The sequence below is a fragment of the Psammomys obesus genome, unplaced genomic scaffold (genome assembly GCF_907164565.1).
Source record: "Psammomys obesus unplaced genomic scaffold, mPsaObe1.curated_primary_1811, whole genome shotgun sequence".
In the NCBI taxonomy this organism is placed as follows: domain Eukaryota; kingdom Metazoa; phylum Chordata; class Mammalia; order Rodentia; family Muridae; genus Psammomys; species Psammomys obesus.
In genome coordinates, this window is record NW_026596134.1 from 19,393,894 (window position 1) to 19,419,768 (window position 25,875).

A 25,875-nucleotide genomic window follows, 5' to 3' on the forward strand; every position below is an offset into this window, starting at 1 on the left:
AAATAAATAGATAGATAGATAGAGAGAGAGAGAGAGAGAGAGAGAGAGATAGATAGATAGATAGATAGATAGATAGATAAATAAATAAATAAGAGATGGAATATATTGTAGAAGATATTCAAATATGAAAAGTCATCCCTTTCTCATAGATAGACAGGATTAATATTGTGAAAGTAAACATTCTAGTAGAAGCAATTTACAGACTCAATGTAATCACCATCAAATGTTGAAAAAATTTAAATTTTAAATGTCATTTGAAACACACAAGTGTATGTGCTCAAATAAATACACAGCAGAATAGCAAAAACAATCCCGTATGAAAAAAGAATGGCTAAATGTATGATCACTTCTAATTTAAAGTTACACCAGGCAACTATAGTAATAAAAAATGCATGACACTGACATAAAAACAGACACTTTAACCAATGGAATAGAATTAGGAACCCATATTCCTACAACCATCTCAATTTTTACTAAGAGACCAACAATACACCTGAATAAGGACAGCATCTTCAACAAATGATGCTAATCAAACTAGATAGCTAAATGTAAAAGAATAAAGATTAATCCTTACCTCTCACTTTGTATAAAACTCACTCCAGATAGATCAACTATCTCGATGTAAGCCCTGATATTCTAAATCTGACAGAACACAAACACGTTTGAACTCACTGGCACAGTAAAAGACTTTCTGAGCAGAACCCTGATAGCATAGGCATTAATATCAATAATTGAAAAATGGGACTACATGAGGCTACAGAGCTTCCATATAACAAAGAAAATATTCAAGTAAAAAAGCAGCCTACAGAATGGAAAAAAAAATTTACCAGATATATGTCTGACAGAGGGTTAACATCTGGAATAGACAAAGAACTCAAAAATCCATCACAAAAACATCAAGAAAATAAACAACCCAATTAAAAATGTGTAATATATACATATTGATATCTACATTTTTCATATATACATACATATGTGTGTGTGTTTGTATAGTGTTGCCCTATAATATTAAAACAATGTCCCTACAAGATACCATAGACTAACAAGCCCAATGCCAGGAATGGGTTAATTCTTCTAGAATTATTGAACAGTGAGGTCCTGTAGATCTCACCCCTCCCAAACATTACAGGCTATTGCCAAGCCTCTTGGAAACCCTCTGGAACTTGACAGTTAAGACAATTTTGCTGAAAATGTAACATAATTGAATAGTAGAACATGGAGAAATCAAGCTGGTACCTAAATGGAAACTTCATTCTTCCAGGATAATTTTTAATTTAATTTAATTTATTACAATTTATTCACTTTGTATCCCCTCTGCAGCGCCCATCCCTTGTCTCCTCCCAGTCCCACCCTCCTTCTTCGCTGGGAGGTACTACACATACTATTGGGGGGAGAAGCATTCATTAACCTTACACAACTGTAAACCCTGAAAACTACAATAAGTACTGCCCTGACAAATATGCCCACTGGGGAAACTGTGACACAAGAGTTGTGGGAGTAAGCAACCACTTTCTGATTAGATTTCTGTCCTACTCTACAAGTTGGAACCCAAACCTGTCACGACTATTGAGGCCAGAAACCTATGAATAGATGCATCATTGGCCTACTACTAATAAATCTGATTAGATTTATGCCCTACTCTACAAGTTTGGTTATACAAGTAAGTGTTATCTTCATCATAAGACCTTACTATCAGATCTATATGTAGTAGCTTTAGGAATAACCTATAATATTTAGGAAGGATCCATGGGAACACTTTCGCCAACAACACAAGAAGATATAACCTATTCCTGCACTGTGGGCTTTATTTGGTGCCATAAGATATCTAGTTGGAACACTGTTACATACTTTCTTTTTGAAGTTAGCCTGGTCATGGTGTTTCATGGTGGCAATGGAAAAGTAACTAATATACCCATTGTTCCAGAATTTGAGCCTATAATGGGCTGGCTCCATCACTTGGGCCTGAGGTAAGGCTAAACGTGAAGATGATAAGATCATGTAGAGTGGGACACTGTCCAACTCATGCTCCACAGGGAGCAGGCAAAGAAGAAGAGACCAACCATAGAGTATAAATTTTAAAGCCACACCTCCAGCATCCTCTTTGCTCCAGCCAGACCCTATCTCCTAAAGTTTGTGCTACCAACTGGGGACCAACCATTCAACAGATGAGCCTATGGAGGACATTTCATATTAAAAACAAAGCACAGAGAAATAGTTCCTTAACCAATTGATTGGGACTAAAACTTACTAGCAGCATTTCTCTGCCATTTTGATGCACTAAGAAGAATTCATCATTACTTCCATGCTGTTCTTCCACAACACACATAACCTAAGTCTGATGATATAAATTGAAATTAAAGCATATTTTACACAGTAACTGGTTGTGCACTTCAGTAGGGGGTTCTCCTCCAAGAAGACTAGGGAAGTCCTGTGTTGAGGCAGAAATCCTGTTTTATAACCTAAAGAAAGCCAGTCCAAAGCTGAAAGGTGAAACATAACACGCCTAAGGACGACATAAAGAAAAAGGAGAAATAGCTGTCCCCTTAATGAAATACATGTGTGCCTGTATAATATGAGGCACCCAGTCTGTGGCTGAGCACAGGCTGTCAGTGCAGAGCCTGCCAACTCTGCTACAGCTCAGAAAGCTTCCCCCTTTTTCCATCTCCCTTTTCCTGGACCCTACGGAAATCCCGAGCCTGCTGGCCCCTAAGCCCAGGATACACTGGCCCCACTCTTCCTGAAGCACCCCACCACCACCACCTACACACACAGAAAAATAAAGAGGGGGTGAGAAAGAGAGAGAGAGAGGGAAGCTGCACACACATCTCCTCCAACCCTGTCTCCTCTCTGACTTCTAACTCAGAACATCGCCTTCCTTCTCACTCCACTTTCCATCTCCCTTGACCTAGCAGCTGCAGGCATTCCTAGCTTGCCTGCCCTGTTGTTTTCTCTCCATAACTCCAATAACTCACCCTTGCATTCTCACATATGTTTATAGATCATTCCATCTACAAGACCAAAAAGCTACAAAAATGGACCTTGTGTAGGACAGTGATGGAAGGAAAGTGAGGAGGGAAGATGGCTGGCAGAAAGTAAGGAATTTTTATATGATGTTCTAAATGCAAAATTGACTAAATATGTTGCCATTTACTCCAGGGTTATTTACTCTAAATTTAATGGGGACTCCAAGGTTTTTTGTTTCCTCATGATATCAGCAAATCAATTCTTACTACAAGTTAGTTTTCTCCCAGTCTCTCTCTTAGAACTAAGAGTTAACAACTCTACACAAAGACTAAACTGAAAGATGCCTATCCAGTTATTCTGGATATAAAAACATCCTGGATTTTCCTTTATCTGATATGACTAATGATGTTCAGGGAGAAAACATCCCACAAAGTAAATGTTACTTCAGGATGGAGCTTGGTAAATAGCCTGAGGGCCCACCACCCTCTCACCTTCTGTCAGTTTCAAAGCTTAGAAATGGCAAAACCACACCTCCACAATCTATGGGCTACACTTAGAACTTGATGGCCTTGAATTGTAATCACAGAATGCGACATGAACATCTGAAGGTTATTTATTTAGATTACCTAGGATGTACCTTCCAGCTGCTGTCTCCAAGTTATGAGGGATATGATGAGGTGGAAAGCCATTGTTCATTTAAGTTAATAGCTCAGAATGTAAATGGGGACCACGGTATGCCCTTGGATCTGGCTACTACTTATAGGATTTACATTTTACTTATGCATGAAAAACAAACACAAGAGAAATGACTTTAATTTGCTTCCGCTACATCAAAGAAAGTACATTGTTTTCTAAGCTCTGAAAAAATATCCTATTTCTCTCTCCCTAATCCTTCCTTGGCAGACACCAAAATACAAATGCTAGCAACCTGTGCACATTACCAGTTCAAACCAATCCCTCAGAAGAAGAAAGGGTATCACCCTCTAAGGGTTGATGACAGCCCCTCCACTCTCGGGATAAATCTAGGAGTTGTCCTATCATACTTAAGTGAAAAGAAAGCTGGGTTGATGCACTGAAGGCCTTTCGGGAGTTTATCCACTGATTTAGGCACTTCTTGCTGCCCACTCTCGGGCTCTATGTTGTACTGCAATAAAGAGAAAACAGGTTCTCTGCAACTTGGCAATCTACAACAGTGACTTAGAAAGCTAATAGGGAACAAACTAATAGGAGACAGCTGAGCAAATACTATGGATTGATAAATAATAGCATTAACATTGTGTATAAGCAGAATAAGTACATAACCTCAACTGAGGGTGCTGGCAGGTAACCTTAGGGAGCGTGCACTCAGATATAGGGCCACTGAGAATTCACAGTCTTTTTCCCCTCTCAGCTAAACATCATTCAAGGCCACAGGCTGACCAAACAAACCTGATTTTCCCACAGTCCAGACTTTACTGCGAAAATGTCAAGCTTCCCCAGGAAGTCAAGGTCCTGTTAGTATTTTCAAAACAGGTCAGTTCCTCATTGCTGGCTAATGATAAAAGCTCTACCAAGTATAGATCTTTCCAAATAAAGCAGCTAAAATGAATTTCTACCCCTTACAAACAATGTGCAAGAAACAGTAACATTTGTTAAACGTGCCTCAATGTAGAAAGCACTTTCTCCCTGAATTTGGGAACTGTATGCTAGACAAGAAAAGTACATCTGTCAGTCAACCAATTATCTACTGTTAGTTGATAGTAATGCCAACACAAGGAGTCATACAAATGATGTCTGATCTTAGCAAGTTCAGATCCATGTAAAAGGCCCGATTGAAAACATGTGAGAGATATTTAGAGAAATTAAGAGTTAATGAGGACAGGGCTAGCTGGGAAAGTCTCAGCCAAGAAGAGATGCAATAAAATTGGGATGGATGCCAGGCTTGAGACAAAGAACAAGTAAAGGTCATTGAGAAGAAAATAAAGGAGCCCAAGAAAAACAGAAGATTGTATTACTATAGAAATCTGCAAGGCAGATAAAAAAGAAAGGGAACCCCATCTGAGCAGCATCTAGCCAGGGCTTGAACTGCATGAAGCACTACAGTAAAAACAATAAGTGAAATAAACAAACAAACAAACAAAAAAAGATTGGATCTTCAGTGAGCCCTCCCCAGTCTGAGTCATCAAATAACTACTGTTTCCTGTGTGGAGGGCAGAAGTTTCTTCCCAAAAGGGAACTTTGAGCACAGATTCTTATTTTATAAGTAAAGGAAGTTCTAAATATTTTATTCTATTAAAATAGAGGCTGATGAAAATTTCAAACAGATTTACGAAAGGGGTGTTTAAGGAAACACAGCCACTGTGTGTGACGTAGATTAGAATGAAGGGGGACTGGCATTGGTGAATACAGCCACGAGGATTCAGGTGCATCCAGGGAAGAGAAAGTGAGGGCCAGTAAGGGCGTTTCTAGTGAGAAAGAATAAAAAACAAACAAACAAAAAAACACTAGACTAAAATGAGTAATACAATATTATAAAGCAATATCAAGTAATACAGCACAGTATAAAAATAATTAAGTGCCATAAGCAAACCTGCTGGTTGATAAGTTAATTAAAAATGAAAGTAAATTTTAAAAGTAATCACATGGTTCGAAAGGACTAGACTTGATAATGGGTAGGATAAAAGGTAGGAAAATAAAAACATATTTTATTCTCTGATTTCAAAACAGTAGATGTTAGGATCCCTATTGCTGTCATGAAAACACAATGACCAAAAAAAAAAAAAAGGAAGGAAAGGGTTTATTTGGCTTATACTCCTATATGACTGCTTATCACTGAAGGAAGGGAATCTGGGCAGTAACTCAAACAAGGCAGGAACCTGAAGGCTGGAGCTGATGCTGAGGCCATGGAGGAGAGCTGCTTACTGGTTTGCTCATGGCTCCCTCAGCCTCCTTTCTTATAGAACCCGGCACCACCAGGCCAGAGTGCTACAATGGGCTGGGCTCTCCTCCATCAATCCCTAATTAAGAAAATGCCTTACAGGCTTGACTACAAACTGATCTTAGGGTGACCTTTTTCTTAATTGAGGTTCCCTCCTCTTAAATCACTTTCGCTTGTGTCAAATTGACATACAACTAGTCAGGACAGTGGAAGTCTGAGAAAATATTGTTAATGACAGAAATGAAGGTAAAAGATAAGGAAGCAATAAAAAAAAAAAAAAACAGAACGTGGAGATGAGCATGGCAACCAGTGCCTTTAATCCCAGCATGGCAAGAGGACTGACATAAATTCAAGGCCAGCCTAGGCTGCATAGTGAATACCAGGCCAGCTTAGAGTAGGATATTAATGAAATCCTGCTGCGGGGCAAGTACAAAGTTGGGGAGATGACTCAGACTGTGTCTGAGTTTGCTTTCTATTACTGTGATAAAAAAAATCCATACTCAAAAGCAACTTGGCAGCAGCTCTGGTGGGAGGACGGGGCATCTGAGTTACTGGTTACACTCTATCATGAGAAAAGCCACGGCAGGAATCTGGAGGCAGGAACTGAAGCAGAGACGATGGAGGCGTGCTGCTTACTCTCCAGGGCTTTGTTAGCCTGCTTTCATATACAGCCCAGGCCCACCTGCCCAGCGGTGGCACTGCTCACCATAGCCTGGACCCTCTCACGTCAGTCACTAATCAAGAAAATGTGATCCCAGCACCCTGGGAGGTAGAGGCAGGCGGATCTTTATGAGTTCAGGGCCAGACTGGTTGACAAAGTTAGTCCAGGACAGCCAAGGCTACACTGAGAAACCCTGTCTCAAAAAACAAAAACGAACAAACAAAAATGTCCCCACAGACTTTCTATGGGCCAACCTAACAGGTGTTTTCTCAACTAATAGGCATTTTCTCAATCTAACAGGCATTTCCCTCTTCCCAGATTCTCTTGACAAACACACACACACACACACACACACACACACACACACACACACACACATCTAACCAGGACAGTCAGTAAAGTGCTAGCTGTATAAGCATGAGTGATCATTACTAAAGAAACTGCCGGCATGACTACTCCACAAAAAGATTAAGGGTTTTATTGTAGATATGAGAGGGGAAACAGCCTGAAGCATCTGGAAGAGTCCAGAGCAGAAAGAAAGGAAAGCAAGCTGGACATGGTCAGGACTAGGAAAACAAAAGAGAGAAAGAGAGAATAGTGGAGATACTAGAATAGAAAGAGGAGTGGAGATAGCAAGAGATAGCATAGTGAGAGAATAGTAAGAAGAGAGAGAGAGCAGGAATAGTAGAGAAGAGTGGGCTATAACGATGGTGAGTCTCTGGCTGGGAGGTGAGGGCTAGGAGACTGGCATAGGGGTTCTGAAATGTATAAAAAGTACCTGAGAACAGGGAGCCTGGAGGTTGGCATGGGCTTTGATTTGCATCCACAGAGCCATATCAATGAAGAGCCATATGTTGCTTCTGTCAGAGGTAATAAGAGAAGTGGCTCCTTTGGCAGATGGAAACCAGTTTCACAAGTTCCTGAAGAATGCTGGCTTTTCTCTATCTGCCAGAAGTCCTCCTATAGTCCAGCTTGAGCTCATTTCTGAATATTTGGAAGACCTTAGCTCCACCCTTCAGAACCCAGGTTTTTTAAAAGCAGGCACATCAGCATTAACCTGGAATCCCATTGCTGTGAAAAGGGAGACAGGAGACTCCTTAAGACTTCATAGCCAAAACAATCTAGATGAACCAACAATGTGCATATTGATGCTCTCAATATAAAAGATGTTTATCAGTTAAGAAAGACCCCCTACACCTTTATTGGTGCTCTCTCGACAGAAACAGGCAGAAAGAGGAATTTATAAGATTTCCTGGCCTTAGAACCAACCATATGGCAGTGCTGGAAAATAACTTTTAGCAGAACAACACAACTTGATTAAGAACATTGCTGCCCTGCTACTCAAAAGAATCGTGTCCGCATCGGTAGTTTCTACATAAATATCACCAAGTCTGAAAGGCTGTGGCTCTCACTTCTATCGCCACACAGTCATCTAGTCCCATTTCCGGTCAAGGAAGAAGAGAACGTTGCAATATTTCATTAGAGAATAATGAGGACCAGGAGTTTGAAAGTGTTTTGGAAAGCTGTTGGCACATTTACTGGGTGGCTAATAGATATGGAAGCCTTACCAAAAACGAACACAGGAGCTGAACTAATCTTCACGGGGAGGGGGGATATTTTGTTTTATAAGGGAAATAACTAGCAGCATTTTCTTGTATTGCAGCCTCTGTCAACTACAAGTATTGCTTTACGTACTCTTCTTTTTTAAAGACCTAAGTATTTTTTTAACTAAATCTTAAATATACTTAGATTTTTCATTGCAGCTATTACTTATTTCTCAGTGTTCATGTCATGTCCGATTCACATTCTCAAAATAATTACGAAGAAACGCTTGGCGACCTTTACAAGTTCTTAACCGCATAATATCTTTTCCTTGATGTTTATTCTGGCTCAAAGACAAGAGTTCTGTGAATCCATTCCCTTGAGTATCTACCCAATTCCTCCTTACTTTCTCAGCCACCTGCAGCTTGAGCCCTGGCTTTATGCTGGACTACATCTCCCAAGAGCATTGGCCAATAAATAGCTGATGCCGTGCATTATGGGAGCTGTAGTCCTTGATGAGTTTTCTTTGCCTCACGCGCTGACACAGACGCTACCAATTAGCTGGGGCCATGTCGGTGAGGCCGTGGTCCAACCGGAAAAGCTGGTCTGAGAACCGCACACAATGATTGGCTAACGGATGGCATAGGGGGCGTGGCCTTGGGTGAGGCGGGGCAGGCACGGCCATTGGGCAAGGAGGCCGGAGCGGCGGGTGGGGATTGGCTGCGCTCTGGGCCAGGGAGGCCTGGGAAGGGGAGAAGAAGGAACCTGAGCAGGAAGAGCGGCTGCGAGGCGGCGGCGAGGCAGCAGCGGCTGAGTTGGTCGCGGCGACGGCGACGGCTCTCGACCTTCGAGAGCAGGATGCGGGTCCGCTTCGGGCTGACGTTGCTGCTCTGCGCCGTGCTCCTGGGCTCGGCGGCCGCGTCCTCGGGTCAGTATCCGGCCTCGGGCAGCAGGCCCCGAGCCACCGCCCCCCCCCCCCCCCCCCCCCCGGGGGGGCCCGGGGGGGGGGGCCCCCGGGCCGGGGGCCGCCCCCCCCCCCCCCCCCCCCCCCCCCCCCCCGACCGTGTTGGAGACAGGGCGGTGCGGCTCAGCGGTCTCGGGTCACACCTCGCCCTGACGGTCACTCGCTCTTGCCTCGGGCTTGGGTTAGTCTGGGCCAAAGAGGGTGCTTAGGAAGCTGGCCGGGCGTGAGGAAGAGCTGGTCCCCCTGCCCACACCTCTCCCACGCAGCAAACTTTAGGTGACTTCTGGCGAAAGAGGAATTGACTGGTGGGGAGGGAGACCCGACAGCTGCCTTAGACCCTCCGGGATTCCTCAGCCTTCAGGTAGATGATGTATGCACAGGCTCTGGGACTTGCGGGGGTTTGCAGCTGACACAGCTGGAGCTGTCACTTCTGTGCAGAGCAGGGTTCATTGGTACTAGGATGTTGACAGTGGGGGGATTGCTCAACACCTGATCTGGGTTTTAAAAGAAAGCCTCTCATATAATTATAGGCACTAGCCCCCACCCCCTTTTAAGTAAACCTTCCTGGGAAGATGTGACCTCTGCCACGGTGGTTTTGAGTTTGTAGATAGTGATCTTTGATAGACTTTGTTCATCGAACATGAATAGAAAATAGCGTTGCCTTTTCCTGTAGCTATAAAAATCCGTGTGCTTTTAAATTGATTTTTCAACTAGCTGATATTTACTACCTCTTTGCAAAGGATTTTCCTTTTTCATGTTTTGATCTGACTATATCAGAAAACCTACCATCTTATAAATGTTTATTTTAAACATACTTAGAATGTTTAAGCGTTAACAAACATTGACTACAGTAAGACTTCGAGATTTTAATCAGTTTCAATTAACAAGACAGCTGTTGGGTGGCATTACACTTTTTTTTTTCTGGAAGACTGCAAAATATAAATGTCAACTTTTTCTTTTAACCACAGAAATTTTCGCAGGTGGTTATTTGAACCCCCAAATCCTTTGTCCTATTTGTAGATGAAAATCATAATGTCATCCTACTTCTAAAATAAGAAATTTAGACCAAAATCCTGTCTACAGTGTATTTGGAGACACCATTTCAAAAGTGACAAGCAGATGGTAATCACTTTCCTGCCAGCATCATGCTTGAGGTCCACTCTGCTTCGTTTGAAATGACATTTTGTGTTTATGAACAGATCTTTAAAGACTATACAATATTTGACTCTTGCAGAAATTTTAGCAGTTATTGTTCAAAGGAAGTATGACGTAGAGCTGTCCCAATACCTTGGATAAAGTGCCTGATGAATTCTTGACCTGCAACTGAATTCCTCCTGGGATTTTGTTAAGAATACAGTGTTAGGTCTAGAATACACCTTTCACTTACATGAACAAGCTCTGTGATTCTTGACACCAAAGTTTGAAGAGCCCAGTAATTAAGTAACATAACATATTTCCCTTTGAAATTCCACTGCAGAGACTAAAGAATGTTCAAACAACAGTTTTCCCTGCATCTTTCGTCGTCAACTGTGTTGTGTGTACTTTGAGCTCTGGGCAGTAGAGACGATCACCAGTTGAAAGTTGTTCTAAAATACTTAGTAGTGAAGTATTAAATCATAGGGTTGTGTTGATCTAAGTGGAGTACAGCGTTTAAGAAATGCCTGCTCTGATTGCTGTCACAGTGACAGCAGTGCAAAAGCATTCCTCTGGTACAGGCAAAAGCTTAGCCCAAACTACAGTTATAAAAATGCATGATGCAAAAGAGTGAAGGCCAGTGGACCCTGCTAATCCACAAGTCCCACATCATCAGATTCCCACCCTTGAGTTTTAAATTGTTATGTTCTGCACGTGTGTAGACTTTGTATTCCCATCCTTTTTTCCTGAACAGTGTGATAACTAGTTGTTTGATACTGACTTTGTGAGAAAGGGTGGAGAGGATCTGCAGGTTGTGTTCCACTTTATATAGAGGACTTTGTAATCCTTGAGTGTGGGCGCCCTGAGACCTAGGGTTAGGGCATCCTTTTGTATCCTATTACCAGGCATCTGTGTATATCAAAAGATAGCTCTTCTGTACTCACATAAGTTCAAATATCATATTTGATAGAAAGCTTTATAAATTAAAGGCAAGGATTTCTCAGCTCTCCATGCCATGCATTCAGTTGCTTGTTACATAGGATTTTTGCCTCATTTTTGAAGTTTAGATTTAAAACTTTGCTCTTAATAAAAATCATTTTAATAGTAATTTTGTGCTTAATATTAGGGTTACCCAGGGCAAGTTGAACTTACAGCCATACCACATAGGCTCTGATTAGCCAACAAAGCAGACCTTGATCCCATCACTGTTGATAGGCATTGTCTGATATGTCGGCTTAGAGAAATGTAAAAACGTGGTACTTGTATTAGAAGTATTTTCTTTTTTCTTGTAAATGGATAAATTAAGAGGAGGGTACACACATTTCTTAATTTTCTCAAGATAACAATGAAAAGGTGTTCAATTTTCTCACTTAGCAATTCAGGCCTGTTTGAACTGGGAGTATTACCTTATTGGTGGTGCTTGTTGGGGTGGCTTGGGTTCAATCCAGAGATGGAGTGGGGAGAGACTGAGAGAGGTTAGGAGAAAGAGTGTTACAGTCTGTACATTAGCCACTCTGCCAAGTATCTGAGGTAAGTTGTATTAATACGTAAGTTCAGAGGGCAGCTTCTGGGTTGCTAAGGGTGTTTAATTTCCCCATTTAAGTTGTTGTGTACAACATCATTGTGAATGGACAGACACATGGTTGTTATTCCCTTTTGACAGACTAAGAAAATAGAGGCCACGCAAACTTTTCATACTGAACCATATGTGTCTAAATAAGTATGTGGGAAAGCCAGGTCACAGCTTTCCAAACCTCAGATTTGGGGTAACTTAGGATCAGAAATTTTCTAGGATCTGCACCCATGTCAAGCAAAGCAGAAGGCAGGATGGGCTGTTCTCTTTTTGCTAAACTCACTGGTCTTTATGTTTGGAGGTGGTCTAACCTATTTGCTGTGCATGACACATAGTAAAATGAATTTATAATGATCACCTTTTCTTGACAGGATCCATGGTTGTGTGGAGTTCACTTAAACTAGTATAACAAAAATGAAATGGAGTTTTTTTTTTCAAGGAAAAGTGTGCAAAGTAGTTGGACAGGTAGTTATGATAGTAGATATGATAGTGAAGAGGAATTTTGAACTCTTTATTGAATCTTGTTGAATTTTTTCTTCTTGCCTGACTCAAGCATTACTTTGTGCCTTCTATTTATGTACAATTTCAGTGTCTTTGATTTTACTTGAAAACTGCATTCAGAAGTACTTGGAGTTACTTAGCAGCAGTCTTCTTAACGGTGTCATGTGTGAATGTCAGCTGGAAAAAGAAAATAGTTTCTCCTTAAAGCTGCTGTTTGAAGTAGTTTTTCCACTTTAGTAACTGAAAAAGAATTCTTTTGTTGACCAAGTCATCTTAATATATGCTCCAAGTTTGTGAAAGAAAGAATGATGCAATTCACATGAAACCACCCTGATGTCACAGATCCTTTCTCCTAGAGTTCAGCAACACATTTTGTTCATCCAGTGCCTCACAGATTTGTTTCAGATATGTATCGTTTATATTTACTTATAGGTATCTCTATTATTTTCTTACAGCTGTGTGTGTGACCAACTTAGTGACTTACTTGCATCGAGGCAAAAGGCCCAGGGGCGTATCTCCTATGAATGTGCACAGTTGGTGCCTGTGCACTTTCTAGGTCAAAACCTAGAGAGTGACATTAAAGCTTCATTTTCGTAAACTGAGTGGTTGCTATCTGTGGCTAACAAGCCACATTTGTACATACGTCATTGCTACATAATAGGGGTGGACTTCCTTTCCTTAACAAGAGATTTACTAAGGAGAGTATTTGAACCATTTAGAGCGTCAGAAAGTTAGGAGGAAGGATGGTTGTTAGTTCATGGCCCACTACCAAAATGTCACGGTAACTGTGGGACTGAGGCATACCATACCCCCCACTACCACCTCCAGCCTGCAGAAGCAAAACATTTTGAAGGCCCCCTCAGAAGTGAATCTATACTTTACTGTTTTTATTAATTGGAAGCACACATGTGACGAAACTTCACTGGAAGACTTATTCTCAGATATGCAAACAAACACTTCAAATTAAGCTGTATTAAGTTCAGTCCCTTATGCTAACACCACCTGAAACAAAATTAATGCTACATTTCAAGGTGGTTTTTATAGAATTTCATGGTGAATTTTCATATAGTTTATGGACGAGGGAATATTAATATTCCATCCAGAATGAAATCAGCATTTTAAGAAAAAGAAGAAGGAAGCAGAAGCCCATGTGACTGTTTTTGTTTCTTTACATTGGCAGTGACTACAAAGGTCAGATGCGTTCAGCTGCCGTGAATTGTTGCCTATTTCTTTAGAGAGCAGGAGAAAAGGACAGCAGCCACTAAGACTAGTGGAGACAGCAAAACATGGAAAGGATAATACAAAAACCGTTTTCTCAGACAGCTGAGCTACCTGTGTACGTTCAGAAGCAAGCTGTAAATGATGACTGGAACCAGTGTGGTTTGGTTTGGTTTATTTTGTTTTGGTTTAGTTTTTCGAGACAGGATTTCTCTGTGTAGCCCTGGCTGTCCTTGAAGTCACTCTGTAGACCAGGCTGGCCTCGAACTCAGAGATCCACCTGCCTCTGCCTCCAAGTGCTGGGATTGAAGGCCATGCCACCACTGCCCAGTTGATTTTTTCCCTAAGGTTTATAATTATTTTTGGTGTGTGTTTGTCTTGCATGTATGTGTGCAGCATGTGCGCTCCTGGTGCCCGTGGAGGCTAGAAAGTGTGTCACATCCCCAGGAACTGAAGTCACAGACTGCTGTGAGACACCATGTGGTGCTTGGAACCAAACCTGAGTCCCTTACAAGAGCAGCCAGTGCTCTTAACTACTGAACCATCTCTGTACACACACACACACACACGCACACACACACACACATACAAGAGATGGCTTATCAGCTAACAGTGCTTGCTGTTGTTCAGAGGACCTGAGTTCAGTGCCAAGCACCCTTGTCACACAGCCCATGGCTATCTATAAACCCCAGCCTTCTTCTGGCCATCATGGGCACCAACATGCATATGGCACACACTTACACAAAGAAACTATTGATTTAATAAATAGCTCTCATACTAATAACACAAGATAGTTCAATGCCACATCTGTTCTCTATCTGGTTATCTCCTTAGAAAAATAGACCACAAATCTTAAACGTATTTGTCTGTATTTCTTAACTCTGCTGAACAATAGTAGCAATTATTATTTGTTCCCATTCTTGGTCATACTAGTGAAACAACACCATCCTACATTAAAATAACCTCCGGTAACTCCAAACATCAGCAGAGAAACAGAACCGGTCAAAGCCTAGAAAGTGACATTAAAGCTTCATTTTTGTAAACTGAGATGGAATCTAAAGAAGAGGCTGTTTTAGAGGACTGGGAAAGGAGCCTCCTGGTTTTCCTATGTGGAAAAAGAAGGGGAAAGTTTTTTCCTTAATCTTTTGTGAAATTGTTGAACACCATCAATTTTTCAGTAATTCTAGGTTCATTCATTATCCCATGTCTGGTTATTATCTGTTGTGTATTTGTGCTTCCTTCAAGTTTTTCACATATAATTTCTGAATTACTTGGACTCTTGGGTAGGGATACATGGTGTCTTTAATGTGCTTTCTAACATTTATAGTTCACAACAAAAAAGATAATTTATCTTAAAATTTCTTTGCAGATGATGAAACTAATCAGGATGAATCCTTAGATTCCAAGGTAGGTACTAAGATTTACACTGAACAAGTTAAAAGTAGGATTTATGCACCTTAGAAAGGACATACTAATTTTGAGTAATAGAATTAAATTAAAAGGAAGATAAAAGATGCCAGTATTTTAGCTCTTTTGAAAAAAAAAAAAAACCTATATAAGAGAATAGTAAGCATTTCCCAAAAGAGTGCTGGCTCTTCAGGTCAGTTTCAACTAAATCTGAATGTGTTATGTGGATGGTGGACATTCACACTAAAGAGCTTTAAGACAGCATGTTTAGTGCCTAAAGAAATATAGATTTTCTTCCCTTTTCCCCCCAAAGTCTTATGTGGCTCAGGCAGGCCTCAAACTCACTATGTAGCTAAGAGTGACCTACCAGTGTTCATCCTCCTGTCTCTGCCCTCCCAAGTGCTAGCATTTTAGGTGTGTACCCATCTTGCCCACTTTTTTAATTTTTTTTGTTTGTTTTTAATGAGACAAGGTCACACTATGTATGCTTGGGTGGGCTGGAATTCTGTACATAAACCAGGTTGGCCTTAAATCTATGCCTCTGCCTCCGAAGTGCTGGGATTGAGCACGTCACCATACCCAGTTTTAAAGTTTTTAGTTTGTTTTAATTTTGAAGGCCTAACCTGTGCCATTTTAAATCAAATCAGGAAATGTCCATCTTTGTGGGTTGCATTAGTATAGCTGATTCTCACATATCCAAGGAGGCCTGTTAGTTATGAATACTGATCTCTAGATTAGATGGAGTAGAGATAAAAACAGGAAGTTGTAATACAGACTTTCAGAATTAAGGAAGGCTTATGGGAAGGTGACCTCTGAGTTGAAATGCAAAGCTAGTCAGGTGGCAAAGACCTAACTCTGATGAGCGCACCTCAGCCTACAGGCAGGAGCTGAAAGAGATGCCTGTCAAAGCAGTGGTCAGACTGGATTGGAGGGAGGCTTGGAACAGCTGGGGAGTAACAAATACATCCTTTATTCTCAGAGTTCTTTGCCAGCAGATGAGCCGGTGAAGGACCACGCCACCACAGGCAAAGTGGTTGCTGGCCAGATATTTGTTGATTCTGAGGAATCCGATGTGGAATCCCCTCTCCAGGATGAGGAAGACAGCTCCAAGACCCAGGAGGAAGTCAGTGTCACCGAAGAGATCAGCTTTTTAGGATCTCCGAATCCAAGCAGCAAGAGCTATGAAGAACCAAAGAAAGTGCGGAAGCCAGGTAGCCTTGACGCATTGCTTGATTCCACCAGATACAGGAAAGAGACAATTGAAAATTTAAAACTAGGGAATGTAGGCAAATGCTAACTTAAGCTGGTCTTGCTGGTTATTAAGCACATGGAAAGTGCAGAGTGTAATTTTACAGGATTTTCAAGGATTTAGTCAATCAGTTACTCAGTGTGTAGATTTGATATTACAAAACCTAAATTCATAGATAAAATTGCATATATTTTTTATTAATATCTTGCCTTTTTCCTTTGAGAAAAAATTAATATGTCAAGGTGGGGCAAAAAGAAAGAAACAGAATTCTTGGTGTGGTTGCAGAATTGTGTTAGGATTTTTCCTACCCTTTTCATCATCCTGTAACTTTTCAGTCATCCTAGATAATTCAATTTAGGTCTTAACCTTCTCCCATTGAAACATACCTGAACTTCAATCATCTTTTAACTTGTACCTGCTTCACAGCTTACATTGATAGCTGATCTTTCTTAATACAAAGTGTGTTAAATGTCTGTCCTTTTAAATTTTGGTAACATAACTGTTCTGCCATAGTCTGCCATTTTGCCTTTTTGTTTATTACTTCATGGATGACCTCTGCAGCACTTATTTCATTACCAGCCAGTCAGGGATCAGTCCTAGTTGAAACTCTGCCATACTAATTAATTAAAAAAATTACAAGTGCTTTAATCCATTAACTAAAAGTAATGTTTGCCATATTCTAATAAATATTCTGACAGACTTTTCACCATGTATATCTGTACGGTTTGAAGTTCTTTACTTTGTTTTTAAGCATTGATAAGAATACAGAAAGAAAAAAAAAGACAAATGCAGATAATTTTCTTACACTTACCAGTTGGTCAGTATTTCCCCATGCAGCATGCAAGCAATTCTTAGTGGATTTTACTCTTGATGCTGCCAGTGCCCTCTTATTTACTTTAGTTCCATCACTCTACCTGGATATAGTATCAGATCCCCCAGGTCAAGTGCTCAGTCCCATCGGGCTGCCAGCTGTCCCACTCACATGCCAGTTACAAGTCTCAATTGCCTGTGCGTCTGACAGTCAGTGTAAGCCAGAGTTCCCATGACATCATCCTTGGGTTCAGTTAATTTGTTAGAGCAGCTCAGAAAAGTCAGGAATAGACTTGTGTGTACCCATTTGTTGTAAAGTGTATTACACAAGACAGAGGTGAACAACGAGAGAGGAAATGTGTAGACTGAGGTAGTGGGGAAGCAGAGCTTCCACACCCCTGTGAGTACACCACCCTCTGGGAACCTCCATCTTCTGAGCTGAAACCCTCTTGGAACTCAGTCCTTTGGGGTTTGTATGAAAGCTTCATTAGGTAAGCATCACGAATATGTCACCTGAACCCTCTGCTCCTCTGAGGCTTCAAGCTTCAACTATCTGATTGCACGGTTGGTTCCCTGTTTTGGTAACTTAGAAACCCTGGCTCCTCCTCACATTGGTATATAGAAGATTCTAGGAACTGTAGAACAAATAAGCTTTTCAAAATCCTAGGACCTCATCACAAACCCATGATCTTTATGTATTCCAATTTCACGAATACAGCCATTCTTGTTGCTCCAAGTATTTTATTTTGTCCACTGGGAACACCTTTAGTTTGTGCCTTTGTTCTTGACTGGATTTTAGTCATCTTTCATAACTTTTTTTCAGGCAGAATAATATGTCTCAAAATAATTATACCTCCTAACCTAAGAGTTAACCTCAGCTGCTTCTCCAGAAAATCTGGATTCATTTCCATGAGTTAGAATATGAGCCTTCTCGTAGGCCTTTTCAGTAGATAGGGTTAGGAAATTTAGCATCTCTGCTTAGGCTTCCAGTGCACATCAAGTATTACAGGTAATGTAACAAAAAGAATTTGATTGGCAAATTGAACTTTAAAGAATCAGAGTTGTCAAACATGGTACATATTTTCAAAGAAACAGCTACCACAAGACACAGAAAAAGAATTGAAGTCCATGACCAGCAGGGCTACTTACAGATCCTTTCTTGCCTCTGTCCAGAATGGATTCTAGCCAGGGCATGCTGTTCAAGACCTCTAAAGGACACAATGGAGGATCACTTCCCTAGAAAAGAGCCATGCTGATTGGACATCTTCTGTTCAGTCTCTGATAATCATAAACTTTGAGGTATTCTTTAGGAAGAGGTGTGTGCATACATCTGAGGAGTATGTAAAATGAGCAGTCTAGACAGAGTAGGAACTGTGATATTTTCAGCACTGTTAACATGTTTGATAGCAGGTCTGTTGGTGGCATGATTATAAAGGATCCTTACCAAGTCATCTCTCTTTCTTAGGCCAGTGAAAAGACACAACAGATAGGGATTGCTGATTCTTTTTGTCTCCGGGATATATTTACTGAGGATTTGAAATAGTGCTTTAACTATCTTTTCATATAATTTTCTGAGGGTGCTTATACCAAGAACTTTATAAATATTTACATTCACCTGTTCAACTTATTTTAGTGATTTGGATTGATTTTTAATTTATTCATAGTTTATGAAATAGTGTGCACTTATGCATACTTAATATGTACTGTACAGTGCAGGAGTTTGCATGGTTTATGTGTTTCATTCAGCTACATTAGAATTAGATTCTATGACAGTCCCTTCTAAATTGCTCCTTTTGTCAGCTTCTGGTTCCTGTTGCTCTGTATTAATCTTCCTAACATCAGATTTGACCCTGTTGCTTCCTTACCTAGCTCTCACCTTCCATCTGCCTTCTGCATTGAAGCACACACTTCACGCTGCTTAGCATGATTCACAGACTCTGGAATTCAGAATTCATGAATTCTGTACTCTCGCCTCCTGCAGCCCTCCCTCAAACATCCTTTTCCGGAAAACTCCCCAAGAATGCTGTGCGATTTGTGCTGGGGGCCTTCCCAGAGGTTCCCCACAGCTTCCTGTGCCCTTAACTCGTCAGCAGTAAGATACGGTAACACATATCAAACATTAGAGTCCCATTACCTCGGGCTGGGGCTGACATACTACCTGAAGCTAGGCAAGGTGGCAACTGTGTACCTGGCACATACCAAAATTGCAGATGCTTAGAGGAAATGCGTGTGTTCAGCATGAATCGTGCTGTTTGTATAGTTTGAGGGAGCCACTCTGAAGAAGCAAGCTGGTGGGAGCTCATCAGAAATCAGTAATTTCACACGATAGAATTTAGGCCTGGTGCAGTGATTCTTCTCAGCGTGGTCTCTACCTCTGTGGTCATTGACCAAGGGGTCTATAGAACCAAGATGTTATCAATAAGACCCAGGAATAGTGAGGCCAGTCTGCTGCTCTGCCCTCTAGGCATCCTGTTCGTAGTGAATTACAGTAAATCCTATTAGTTGTAATGGATCTGTTAGAAGGGCAGGCGGCTTCCTCCTTAACTGTCTGTATTAACAATTTTTTGTTTTTAACCTGGCTCAGAGAATCAATTGAGACACAGTGTTACTGTCTTTAGTAGGTTAAAATAAACCTAAGAGCCTTCCAGGGTTAAAGTAGGGTTATCAGAAGTTCCATCCCATATGGTACACGTGATAACCCTAGAAACAGCTGACAGTTGTTGGGACTGTTCAAGAAGGATACATGTTAAGTGGCATCATGTAACCTTCCACCATGGGTGGCTTGTCTTAGTCTTCCTACTCTGGTCCTTGATTTCAGAGGACTTGGTGATAGGTTTCACATGGTTGTGCTGTCCATAACCCAGCCCACCTACCCATGAGTCTGGGAAGGATCTGGAGGGTTTCTGTATAGAAACTGAACACTCAGGTCAGCCATTACCTTCTCATAGCTAGCATGTTGTTAGGACACAGTACAGCTTCTACAAACAGTTTCCAAAGATCATGAATGCCCATTGCCCCTTGCCGCCTCCATGTTTCAGTTTATTTTGCTCAGTTTTTAGAATATCAGTAATTCCATTCAGAAATCATAAGTACCCATTTTTTTCAGCCATTTCCAAGTTTTATCTATATCATTTGTCTAGAGGGGTTGTATGGTAGAGCCACAGAACAGTATCACAGAAAAACATTTTATGTAACTTCATTTGTGTACAGAAACTGAACACAACAAAATCCTGAATTTTGAAATACTTTGAAGGTAAATTCATGAATTCTATTACCCATTCACCCTGATCGTTCTTCACTTATCAGTCAGTTCAGAGGAGAGTTGTAGTTACTCGGATTCCCCTGAGCCATGTGGAACAGGAAGTGGGTGAAGGAAACCAAGTCAGGTCATCAGTCCATTGCTGCACACTGCAGCTGATGAGGAAAGAAGCACAGGCTAGCAGCAATGAGACCTGCTCAGCCAGAATCAGGTCGTCCTGATTAATGGAGCAAAGGATCATGGTCTCAGCATTGTGCCCTTGCCAGACTTGCCAGTGCTGTCTGTATCAGAGCTGGATAGCCAGTCAACATTTGGATTTTAGGGGGTCCCAGCACAAAAGGAGCCATTCCCTGGGGCCATGTGAATGTTGCCATTGAGGCCAGCTAACCCTTAAAATCAGGACTTTTTCACATATTAGGGCCCTTGACCAGTGTCCTAAATGTGGGAGGCTCAATGTTGTTCATTGAGCTCATTCCTGCTTCAAATGGGGCACAGTTCCCACTGGGACTAAAAGCTTATCCTAGGCAGTGTTGGCCGTTGGCTCAGAATCAAGTCCAGGCAGTTAAGGTCTGTAAACTCAAAAAAGGCCAGATGTTAGCAGCAATAGGAAAGAAGGTGCTTCAGGACCAGGGAGTTGAATAAGACAGGCTTTCCTAAGCCCTTTATGTCTAGTCAATCTTTAGTCTTAACTGACTTACTCAAAGTACATTCAAGTTGGAAAACCATCTGCATTTAAGAAATTAGACTTTGGTCAGCTCTGGTAACAAGCTTTTAATCCCAGCACTCTGGAAGCAGAGACAGGCCTGGTCTATATAGTGAGCTCCAGGCCAGCCAGGAGCTATTACCAAAGAAAGAAGGAAGAAAAGAAGGGAAGGAGGGGGAGGGAAGGAAGGAAGGAGTCAGACTTCAGCTTTCACAAGAGTGAATTAGCAAACAAAACTTGTTATTTAAATTCTAAGAGAATATCTTTGTCTGTAGACCACTTCTTTTTATTCTTGTTTCCCCCTTAAATGGACCAAACTTCTATAACAGAAAAATCAGCTACTGAGATTCGTTATGTTTCCAGTACTACATGCTTAAATTCCAGCCCACGCTGCAGGGAAAACCAAGGAAGCTGTGTTTCAGGAACGTATTTTTCCTTCATTTTCCCTTGACCAGGATGCTACCTCTAGTATATAAAGTCATAAGAATTTGGTGTTTTGTATGAATTTTTACCATATATCTAATATATACTAACCACAAAATACAACTCCGCTAAATTCTTTTTTAACTTTTATTCCTCAATGTTTATTCAAACTCCCAGTACAAATTCAGCATTTGCTGTGGCCTCACAGCAGCCAGAGAGAACCCAGCCAGCATGAGTACTAAAGGAAGGCTGCTGCAGCAGTGATAACAGCTAAGCTGAAAATTTTCTTTACCCCTTTTGTCCTCTGGGTTATCTGCCATTTTTCCTCAGCCCTGATTTAATCGTATCCCCCACCCCTGTACACACATGCATACACTCCTTTAGAGGAGAGAGCAATGGGAACTTGAACAGCATAGGTCAGTCCTGCCTGGAGAATTTTAAGGCCCATCAGAGGACACGGATCAAAAATCAAAACCATCCATATCAACTGAGCTACCCATTTTTTTCCATTTTGTAGCCAGTAAGACCAGCTGGGGATCCAGTCTAACTCACCTAGAGTTAAACCCCTGTTTTCAGCTCCTACAGGTCACTTTTCCTCTCATGCACATAGAACCTCAGCTCCTACCCATATGGCTCTGTACACCTGTACACCAGGCTTATCATGCCCTGCTCCTGTGTCTCCTCTTCCCTAGCAGTGCTTTCCAGTGAGTCCTGGTCATTCTAGTAAATCCCACTTGCAAGGTCAAGACATCAAGATACCCAAGACTGTCCCAAGATTTGGTGATTTGCTAGAAGGAACCACAGCACTTGGCCATGACTTATCCAACAGAACGATTCAAAGAAAAAACAATGAAGGGAAAAGGTGTATGTGGCAAAGTAGAGGAAACAAGACATAAGTTTCTAAAATCCTCTCCTAGAAGTGTCAACATAAGCAGAGCCCCAACCTATGCCTAGCTCAGCAGTTAAGAACAGATACTGCCCTTACAGACAACCTGAGTTCAGGTCCCAGCACTTTCATCAAGCAGCTCACAACTGGCTCTAATTCCAGCTCTCTGCACACATGAGTATCTCTCTTTCTCTCTCTCTCTCTCTCTCCCTCTCTCCCTCTCTCCCTTTCTTCCTCTCTCCCTCTCCCTCTCCCTTTTTCTCTCTCCCTCCCTCCCTCTCTCTCTCACACACACAAACACACACACACGAAAATTAGCTGGGAGAGACAGCCAGACAAAATGTATACACACAAAAAAAATTTTTTTTATAGTTTTGGCCAACTGGGAAGAGAGACATTCTCAATCTGTCAACACCTAAACAAAGTTACAAGTTATAGAAATGGTGAAACAAAATGCAGCCAGTGTGTATATGTAGACTTAGCCAATGTGTCTCAGTTATTTGAACTGGAAGATAAATCTTAGCTCCTGGGACCTAAGTCAGGATTCGGGGAAACTAGTCATTTATACTGCATACTAGGTGTTTGGTGTGGGGAGCTGGAGCTGAAAAACACTTTCAGCCTAAATTCTTAGGACCACATTTTTATATAGGATTCCCTTGACACCTCCCAGCTCCCATACACAGAGCACATTGGGATAACCTTTGAGACGCTGCCCACAAGGAAGCTCATAAGAGACCTAGTGGCTGGTGTTTTGACTGGGAATTAGCCATTTATTTACCTTGGCCTAGCATGTACCAAAACTTTAGAATTCCCAAGAAGAAAATAGGTATTGAACATAAACCACATTTATACAAACAAGTGAGTCATGTTTATGTGGGGGGAGCCATTTCTTTTTTATGTTTGTAAATAAAAAGGAAAAGCTCAAAATTTTTACAAAGCCTCATTAACTCTGGAGAAAACAAATTTGAAGTGATAGGAAAAGATGATTATCTTCTTTCCATTTTCATACTGCCCAGTTGTCTTGATTATGTCATATAAAAACACATTTCTCTTATGGTGAAATAAAAAATACAAAGAATAATAATTCAGTAGAATAACAAACACATTCATTTTTCAGCTGACACAAATAGACTCAGAGAAAAGAAGTGTTTCAACTTCTTTGTTGATCTGGGTATGCCAGGGAAGGACCCTTCATTTAGTGGGGGATTAAGAAGTCGTAAGCAGTGGCTTCCAGCAGGCCCTAACTTTGGTGGAAAACTCTTCATTGCTGTTGACACAAAATATTACTCGCCGTCCAAAAGGAGTAAGAAAGTTTGTTCTGAGCCAAATTATGAGTGACCAGGGCCTGGAAGCATTGAGTGTCCCAGTGTAGAAGCGGGCACATGAACTTTTATAGTCGTAGAACAAAAGGAAACTACAAATCAGTCCTTTTGTTTTTGTTTTTAACCAAGTGCATTGATGGGGCTATTAGATTAGAAGAGTTAAAGCACAATGAGGAAATGTGTTACAGGTTCAGATGCTATCTGATGACATTTGTAGCTTTTGAGTTGGTGGAAGCTGATGGTCTGCTAAGTTTATGTATGTCAAAGGTTTTTATCTGCCAGGTGAAAGGATATTATGTCAGACACGACTGATAAAGGGCTATGTAGGGGACTAAACACTGCTCCTAGCTAGTGGAGCAGGGCCTTTCTCTGATATGGACTTTGTTGCCTGCTGTTGGATCACTTTCCCCTGGCTGAGCTGCCTCGTCAGGCCTCAGTAGAAAAGGATCTGCTTAGCCCTGATGTGACTTGATGTGATGGGGTGGGTTGGTGGTGGTGAGGCTCCCCTTTTCTGAGGAGAAGGGAAGGGGGAAAGGAGGAAGAAGGTGGGAGCAGACTGAGAAGAGGAAGGGGGCTTCGATGGGGATGTAAAGTAAATAAATACATAAATTAAAAAAGATAACCTTGACATTGGATCGGAAATGTTCCAGCTGTCAACCATCATAGAATTCCTTTATTTTAGAGTCAAGCTATTGACTTCTATTATTCGTATACTTGGCAGTAAAAGAAATGTGGTAGACAGATTAGAGCAGGGGCCCTTAACCTTCCTAATGCTGCCATCCTTTAATACAGTTCCTCATGTTGTTGTGATCCCACCAATAAAATTATTTTTGTTGCTACTTCTTAACTGTAATTTTACTACCATTATGAATCATAATATAAATATCTGATATGCAGAATATCTGATATGTGACCCTGTGAAAGTGTCATTTTAGCCCCAAAGGGGTTATGACCCATAGGCTGAGAACCACTAGGTTAGAGCCACATGGAAAGCGAATCTAGATAGGTACGTGAAAATTAGACACAGCAGCCGTACTTGTCTGTTCCCCTTTTCTCATACAGCCCTGGGCATACTTGGAGGCACTGACTGGGAGCAAGAACATGAGCTCTTGCAGGAGGTATACTTGCATCCCTTACAACTATAGGATTAGTGGCATCTACCTGATGCAAACACTTGAAACATTTTTCTGTCTCCTAGCTTACTGAAACTACTTTTAAAATTAGTATCTTAAGATGTGTCCTTTAAACTAAAACGAAAAGAGGGATACTTTCTAGCCTTTCAGAGGGAAGGGTGTTAGCATAATAGCAGCTGTCAGTTCTTGAACTTATTATCTGAAGTGACAGGGGCCATGTTAAGTAGTCTAGTAAGAGCCACAGTGTGGAAGAAAAACTAATAATAAAACCCTCATAATAAACTGTAATAAAGTGCTGTGCTTCACAGAGGAATATGTGAATGATTAATTTTGCCTCGGGAAGTGTTATCCCAGTATGACTTTAGATAATTGAAATTGATGTGCTCCATTCAGAAAAAAAGGAATAGAGATGATTCCCTTATATCTGCAGAGTTTGGGGAGCTCTTTGGTTGGGTTTATTGATTTGCTTTGCTGTGCTTTTTGAGACTCCGTAGCCCAGGTAGTCTCAAACTCATGACAGTCTTGAGGCATTTCACAGTAGACTTTGAACACTAAGCTGTTTTATCTTAAGAACTCAAAGTCTAAGCTAGATGCATGTAAGTAGTCATTAAGTAGACTTGACCTCAAGTCAGCTCCGATCAACTCTCTTCTGGCTCCCATTACAGTTGGCATAGTGTATCTCTTTTCATTTAGATTTTGATAGCTGAATTTCAACATTGTTGAATCTATAAATCAGAAAGGTGTTTATATTTAGACTTTTTGTTTCTTTTCTTTCTTTCTTTCTTTTTTTTTTTCCAGTCTTGACTGCCATTGAAGGTACAGCACACGGGGAACCCTGCCACTTCCCTTTCCTTTTTCTGGATAAGGAATATGATGAGTGCACATCAGACGGGAGGGAAGATGGCAGACTGTGGTGTGCCACAACCTATGACTACAAGACAGATGAGAAGTGGGGCTTCTGCGAAAGTGCGTATTGCTCAAGTGGGGCATGCCCTGTGGCTTTAGTCTAGGGCAGCGTTCAGAAGGCATTTTCTAGCTGTCCTATTTCACGTGGGCCCATGTTGGTGACATGGTCACAGCCTTAAAGACTCGCTTAACAGCTGTGAGCATGTGATATGCTTATTTCAGGCTGCCACTCAGCCTTTCACATTTATGTCTCATTGATTCACAGGAAGTTCTATAAGCCCTTGAGGCAGGCTGTTGAATTCA

General features: G+C 41.2%; 1 protein-coding gene across 3 annotated transcripts in view; it reads left to right on the forward strand.

Moving 5' to 3' along the window:
- The first annotated feature begins 8,817 nt into the window (after positions 1 to 8,817).
- The window catches only part of Sel1l (SEL1L adaptor subunit of ERAD E3 ubiquitin ligase), a 44,679-nt gene continuing 27,621 nt past the window's right edge, over positions 8,818 to 25,875 (forward strand). Inside the window, exons 1-4 of one of the 3 annotated variants that reach the window (XM_055592843.1) lie at positions 8,818 to 9,012; positions 14,844 to 14,881; positions 15,861 to 16,092; positions 25,465 to 25,632. In XM_055592843.1, the coding sequence (XP_055448818.1) occupies positions 8,943 to 9,012; positions 14,844 to 14,881; positions 15,861 to 16,092; positions 25,465 to 25,632 (508 nt within the window). In that variant the 5' untranslated portion in view covers positions 8,818 to 8,942. The remainder of the gene's footprint in view (positions 9,013 to 14,843; positions 14,882 to 15,860; positions 16,093 to 25,464; positions 25,633 to 25,875) is intronic. The other 2 variants (XM_055592841.1, XM_055592842.1) reach the window with 2 other exon arrangements.